The following is a 6,777-nucleotide window of genomic DNA, read 5'->3' on the forward strand; positions in this document are numbered from 1 at the left end:
ACGGCATGGCGCCGCGGAGGTTCGGCGTTGGGCGCGTTGGAGATGTACTCGCGCAGGAGGATGAAACTGTCTGGCGTCATGATGGCGTTGATGGCAGAGAGGCCTGGCAAAGTCGATGCATCAGTTCTGCTCTGAGGATAACCCGAGTGAAGATGGAAGTGTCGGCCCTTGCAGCGTGTAGTGCTCACTAGGAGTGTGCCAGACCGGTGTGGGACCCAATCCAGGTAGTGACTTTGATGGAACACACGGCTTTAAATGTTAGGCTTTGGTACGATGTCTGTTTGCTATTAGGCCCGGACATTCGACACGCGTTCATCAAGGGGATAAGAGTAGCAACAGCGTTGCCAAGATGGTGGCTTCAGGCTTATTGATGTATCACATTTATGGTCTTTGTGAATAATTAATAATATGGCTAAATGCATCGCCAGATGCAGAGGCCAGGGTACATCCTCCTTTTCCAAAAAAAATTTGACGCAGCCCAAAAAAGTTAGATTTTTTTTCTTTTTGAGTCTCACAACAAAAAGTTAGATGGGTCATCCATCATTGAAGTCTGTCTCCTGCAATTTACTATAGATGATGTGGGATGTCTGGACTCGCTGGACTGGTCCGGGGCTGCACTTGGCACTCCTCCAGTCCTTTATCCTTTCTTTCTCCCTCGCGGCTTTTAAGCTTTGAAACGAGGTGGTGCAAAATCTTAGTGAAAAAAAAAGAAACTAAAACTGAACCTGGCTAGTACCTGTTGTTCGTGGCAGCGACAGGTGGTGGAGGGAGACCTCACGAGATTCGCACCATATAACAAACATAATACGTACTACTAGTATGGCTAAGCTGGCGCGGATGAAAGACAAGGGAAACCAATTCAAAAAAAAAAAAACTGGTGAGCGGACTAGTGCCGTGCAGCGGTTACAGTCCGGGTTTTGACCAGCTGGGTGGGACATGTGCAGTGCAGGTGGTGGGGCACGACGGTAAAAGCGCATAGGCAGCGAGAAGAGCGTGCCGCTGCGCAAAAAGTTATTGCGGCTCCACTCCATACGGGCCGGCCCAAGCCTAGTGTCAGGCAGGCAGCCAGGCAGCGCTCCTCCTCGTTTTAAACGCTCCGTCCTCTCTCCATCACCTCTGCTCTGCTCTCGACTCGCACCGGCACCACCGCCGCCGCCGCCGTCGCCGTCGCGTATACTCTGGCCATCTCTACACCGGACGAGGACCCCTTCCGCCGCGCGCGCTCCAGGTACCGCACCGCTCTTGGGCCCCTGCATTTCCCTCATTTTCTTCTTCTCTGCGCGTGCCTCGTTCATGTTCAGTTCCACGGACACGGAGGAAGATGCTTGTTTTCTAGACTTTTTGGTTTGGTTTCTCCTGCAATCCTTTCAGTTACTACAAGTAATTGTGACTTATGTGCGCCTCTATGGCCGGTTTTCTCAGCCAGACGCTCCTCAATTCCCGTTTCTAGTTGTTACCCGTCCACTATTATCCCGCAACACCCTGGTTCTCACTAATTAAACGATTTTTTTTGCGGGTGCACTAATTAAACTACTCTATGCTTGTAGTACAGTCGATTACTACCCTTTCAAGGTTTTTTTGTTTTTTGGCAAGACCCAACCAGTGTGGCTGCAACCAGGAACCAGGATAACCAACAGTTTCTAGTAAATAATGAGTCTGCCGCTTGCCGGCAACAGGAATACCAAACGCTAGATTTGCTCTGCACAAGAAAATACTGCCCTTATAAGCTGAAAAGAAGGAGGCCATACAAATTCAACGTATTTGTTAGCTATACATTTGTTCTACAGACTAGTACTCCCTCCGTTCGTAAATATAAGTCTTTGTAAAGATTCCACTATGGACCACATATGGATGTATATAGATGCATTTTAGAGTGTAGATTCACTCATTTTGCTCTGTACGTGGTCCATGGTGAATTCTCTTCAAAGACTTACATTTAGGAACGGAGGGAGTAATAGACAAAAAAATGGACCATGTTCACAATGATGCAGAAGCCGGGGGTTTAACCCCCTTTTTGGAGAAAAAAATAGACTGTGTTTTAATCTATGTGTTACGTACATTTCTTGTTTTTTGTCCTGGTGGAATAGTGTAGATCTAGCACTAGCAGTAAAGCATCTATGCCATGAAGCCTTTTAGTAGTACACTAGTACTGCACAGTACAGCATTTTTTTCTTTTGCTTTAAAGGAAAAGCCACACTTCTACTGCTCTAACAATTCGCTAAAACGTCTAGAAAAACAAAGCAATATTACACACGGCGACACTGGTTTTGATGAGCTTTTAAGGGCTGCAAATGCGTCAACTCTGAACCCTTGAAAAATCATGTCCTCAGCAGTGGTTTTGGAGGACCGGCCAGTACTCGATTGTTCCATGAAATTAAAAATACGACACATTTAACTTGGTACTCAGTAAACAGTTGCACGCTAACCTACATCTTGGAGTGAGTAAACAATGCTGCAGCAACCCTAGGGTCCAATTGCACGTGCAAATCTCACTCTGGATCTTCTTCCACACACTAAGCATCTCCTTGCCACTGCCCTAGCTTCCCGACTTCACATAGTTAGGCTAGTCTGGTTCAGATTTGCCTTTATCTGTGTCACTTCTCCTTTAACCTTTATTTAGTTTAGTTGGATTCTCTGATCAGGCAGCAGCTTTTTATATTGGCAATTACCTTGCATACTGGGCTTGTTATCCTGAAAAAAACGAATGAACATCATGTGTGCTGATTTCACTTGCCAATGGATTAGCTCAAAACTGGCGGTAAGGCTGCTGCAATCATGTAAGATCTGACTGCTTGGATAGTGAGCTCAAGCGTGCTGTCCTCTACAGTATACTTAGCCTGTCTTAGTTAAGCTGAGCCCACTTTAACAAAGTGCCACGTGATGTGGTTTCCTGATGCTGGAAACGAGCGTTCGTGTCTAGACTATATTTGGTTTGTGGTAATCGTACTTTGGTGTTCCATTCAAGAAAGTTGTGTGTGATATGATGTGCTCATCTTGGAGACCAGTATTGATGAGCTTTAGTTTCCTTCTTGCGTCCCCTTTCTCTGCTTTATTGATGCCTTCCGTCTTTTACATCATTGCATCTCGACCCTACCACTATGTTTTATTTTTACTTTTAGTTACTTTCTTGTGCAACTTTTTATCTCATGCTTGTATTGCCTTTAAATGAGCGCCGTTCTTTGGATGCATAATTCCTGTCCCTGGTGTTGATTAGCTGTTATGCATTTGTTATCCTATGATTTGACAATGCTTCAGGAGCATAGGGAATCATCTCCGTAGTGAATAAGAAGGCTCAGTAAAGGGCTTGGTTGCAAAACCAGCCTAGAGGCTTCCCATGCACAATTTCTGATCATTCACACTCTTCGGTTTCCTCCGCTTTATTTGACTTCCTTTTAAAAAGAGAAGCAAGCTGCACTAGCTTCAAACACAAGTTTATAAAATTGTCAGGCTCCAGTAGGAATATTTTCCCTTTGATAGTGCTTTGGTCTTTCATGGCATGACCGCGTGGGGCTTTGCCTTTGTGTTTGTTCTTCCTTAGTCCTCATTATGTCTTCCACAGGTGCGCGCATCTACACACTGGCACAAGGAACTGTGTTTCCTCCCACACTCCGCGTGCACACCCACATATCTCATGTTATTGCTTGCAGTTTTATAACGAGTTAAAGGCAAATAGATTTATGTTTGAAGTTGTTCTTTCAGTTTATCATATTTTAGCACTAAAATCTTCATTTTCATTGCAGCTGTTTCATTATTACATTGGCGTAAACAGATGAAGTTGTTGCTCATTTAGTCAAGTTGACTCCGAGATATTCTCTAATGGGTTATCTAAATCTTAGAGGCTCTTTGCTTCCATTGCTCTGTCTGCACCTGCTCCTATCACTATTCATCTCATTGGCTACAGCAGACATAGCCTCTGAGAAGCAAGCTCTCCTTGCTTTTTCCTCCGCAGTCTACCATGGCAAGAAGCTCAACTGGGATCAAAACATCTCGCTGTGCTCATGGCATGGTGTAACATGCGCAGAGGATCGGTCACATGTATTTGCCCTTAGGGTACCAGCTGCTGGGCTGATTGGTGCAATTCCTCCAAATACTCTTGGCAAGCTTGTCTCCCTTCAGGTGTTAAGCCTGAGGTCTAATCGGTTGAGCGGAAGCATTCCTTCTGATGTCATCTCACTCCCTTCTTTACGTTCCATATTTCTTCAGCATAATGAACTGTCAGGAGATTTGCCTTCCTTTGTTTCTCCAGGCCTCATCACCCTTGACCTTTCCTACAACTCCTTTACAGGGCAAATGCCTACAAGCTTGCAAAATCTTACTCAGTTATCTATCCTGAATTTAGCAGAAAATTCTTTGTCTGGACCTATTCCTGATCTCAAGCTTCCAAGCTTAAGACAATTAAATTTGAGCAGTAATGAGCTGAATGGCTCAATTCCTCCCTTCCTCCAAGTATTCTCAAATAGTTCATTCCTGGGGAATCCTGGACTGTGTGGGCCTCCTCTAGCTGAATGTTCTGTTCTTCCTTCGCCGACACCCTCATTACCACCGTCGCAAACATTGCCACGACATGGAAAGAAAGTGGCTACTGGATTTATCATTGCGGCTGCTGTTGGAGGCTTTGCTGTGTTTCTGCTAGCTGCTGTTGTTTTCACCGTGTGCTTTTCAAAGAGGAAGGATAGGAAAGAAGCGGGAGCTGGTTACAAGAGCAAGGGAGCCGATGGTGCAAGGATTGACAAGCATAAAGCGGATGTGAGCAGTGGTGTCCAAATGGCTGCCAAGAACAAGTTGGTTTTCTTGGAGGGATGCAGTTACAACTTTGACTTGGAAGACTTACTGAGAGCTTCCGCAGAAGTCCTTGGCAAGGGGAGCTATGGAACCGCCTACAAAGCTTTACTCGAGGATGGCACTATAGTAGTTGTCAAGAGGCTCAAGGATGTTGTGGCAGGGAAGAAAGAATTTGAGCAGCAGATGGAGCTTATCGGAAGGGTAGGCAAACATGCAAACCTCGTGCCTCTGCGTGCTTACTACTACTCAAAGGATGAAAAGCTTGTGGTTTATGAATTTGTTACTACTGGAAGCTTTTCAGCCATGCTACACGGTACGCTAATGCCTTTCACCCCTGCATAATTTTGTTTGCCTAAAGATCCATTGTTTTGTTAGCATAAGACAAACATGCCTATCATCCCTGAGCTAGCAAAACTTACATGCACAAAATGACCATGCAGATAGCAAGCTATGATATGTAGAATATACACATTCATGAACTTCACTTTCTTATTCTGTTAAGAGGACATTGTTGATTACCCACACACTGAAAATGGCTCTAATTGTTTAGCAGAAACAAGAAAAAAAATAGCCTTTCTGTAGATGGTGTGGCAATGTTCATGTTCTGATTAAAGTGGTGATGAACAGGTATTAAGGGCCTTGTGGAGAAGACCCCATTGGACTGGAATACGAGGATGAAGATCATACTTGGAACAGCACAGGGCATTGCACACATCCATGCAGAAGGAGGCCCCAAGCTTGCTCATGGCAACATCAAGTCCACCAACGTGCTCCTGGATCAAGACCACAACCCTCACGTCTCAGACTACGGGATGAGCACTCTGATGAGCCTCCCGATCAACACCTCCCGGGTGGTGGTCGGCTACCGCGCCCCAGAGACCTATGAATCCAGGAAATTCACCTACAAGTCGGACGTCTACAGCTTCGGCGTGCTCCTCATGGAGATGCTGACCGGAAAGGCCCCCCTCCAGTCGCAGGGGCAGGAGGACGTGATCGACCTGCCCAGGTGGGTGCATTCCGTGGTCCGGGAGGAGTGGACCGCCGAGGTGTTCGACGTCACGCTGATGAAGTACCACAACATCGAGGATGAGCTGGTGCAGATGCTGCAGCTGGCCATGGCCTGCACGTCGCGGTCCCCGGACCGGCGCCCCACGATGGCAGAGGTGATCAGGATGATCGAGGACCTCCGGCAGTTCACCGCTTCCGAGAGCTGCGCCTCTTCCAATGAAAACCCCAGGGACTCCAACCCTCCATCGGCGTAAATGCTGGCTCTGGCTGGCTTGTTCGTCCAGAAGCAACTCAAGCACTGGCTTGTATTCCATGAACAAGCCTTGTATCCCTATAACTGTGCCAATAGTCCATGCGTGCAAGTTAATTGGTAGTCTCTTTAACATGTAATCTTAATACATTGCCTCTGCTCGTGGGCATCAGACATTGTTGTGTCAGTTGACGACATTGATTATCTTCTACTACCTGCTTGCAAGTAGCAGATGCGCACACATCGCTCCTCACAAGATCGCACCCAAGCAATAGATGAAGAACTACTCCCTCCGGTCACAAACATAAGATGTTCTAACCTTTTCTCTCTCTTTTTTGCGGGGGAAAATGATACGACCCTTCATAATAAAAACAGTAAGGTCATCGATGTTTCATCTGAAGCCGGTGTTGTCCGAAAGTACGATGCATCTACACTGGAGTATCTACGGCCAAGTAATGAAGATGAGCATACACTAGCTAATACTTGCATGCACGTTGATGCATCGGACAGAATTAATATAGGCCGAAAGAAGAAACAAGTCCAAGCTCAGGACCAGATAAGATTTATTTCAGAATTTGACATGCGTACAATGGTGCAAGAAATAAAGAGAGAAAAATATGAGATGAAAGCCAGCATAGAATGCTATTCTGTTTTAATTGTAGGAGGCAAAATCCATTCGGTGCATGCAACCAAGAATTATGGCTATTTAATTGGAGATATGGAAGGAGTTAAAGGAA

At 45.8% G+C, this 6,777-nt stretch overlaps 1 protein-coding gene across 2 annotated transcripts; it reads left to right on the forward strand.

Moving 5' to 3' along the window:
• Positions 1-1,016: 1,016 nt before the first annotated feature.
• LOC123085777 (probable inactive receptor kinase At5g58300) lies at positions 1,017-6,251 on the forward strand. 2 transcript variants are annotated; one of them, XM_044507482.1, is made up of 3 exons: positions 1,017-1,228; positions 3,741-5,095; positions 5,410-6,251. In XM_044507482.1, the coding sequence occupies exons 2-3, from the start codon at positions 3,817-3,819 to the stop codon at positions 6,042-6,044; spliced, it is 1,914 nt and encodes a 637-aa protein (XP_044363417.1). In that variant the 5' UTR covers positions 1,017-1,228; positions 3,741-3,816; the 3' UTR covers positions 6,045-6,251. The 2 variants fall into 2 exon arrangements, with proteins under 2 accessions (XP_044363417.1, XP_044363418.1); XM_044507483.1 differs by lacking the exon at positions 1,017-1,228 and adding an exon at positions 3,324-3,559.
• The last annotated feature ends 526 nt before the right edge of the window (positions 6,252-6,777 follow it).

This window comes from Triticum aestivum, chromosome 4A (genome assembly GCF_018294505.1).
Source record: "Triticum aestivum cultivar Chinese Spring chromosome 4A, IWGSC CS RefSeq v2.1, whole genome shotgun sequence".
NCBI lineage: Eukaryota > Viridiplantae > Streptophyta > Magnoliopsida > Poales > Poaceae > Triticum > Triticum aestivum.

Coding starts and splice junctions, on each gene's coding strand:
- LOC123085777 (XM_044507482.1), top strand. CDS start 3,817: ATGGGTTATCTAAATCTTAGAGGCTCTTTGCTTCCATTGCTCTGTCTG. Junction 5,096..5,409: donor CTTTTCAGCCATGCTACACG/GTACGCTAATGC, acceptor GGTGATGAACAG/GTATTAAGGGCCTTGTGGAG.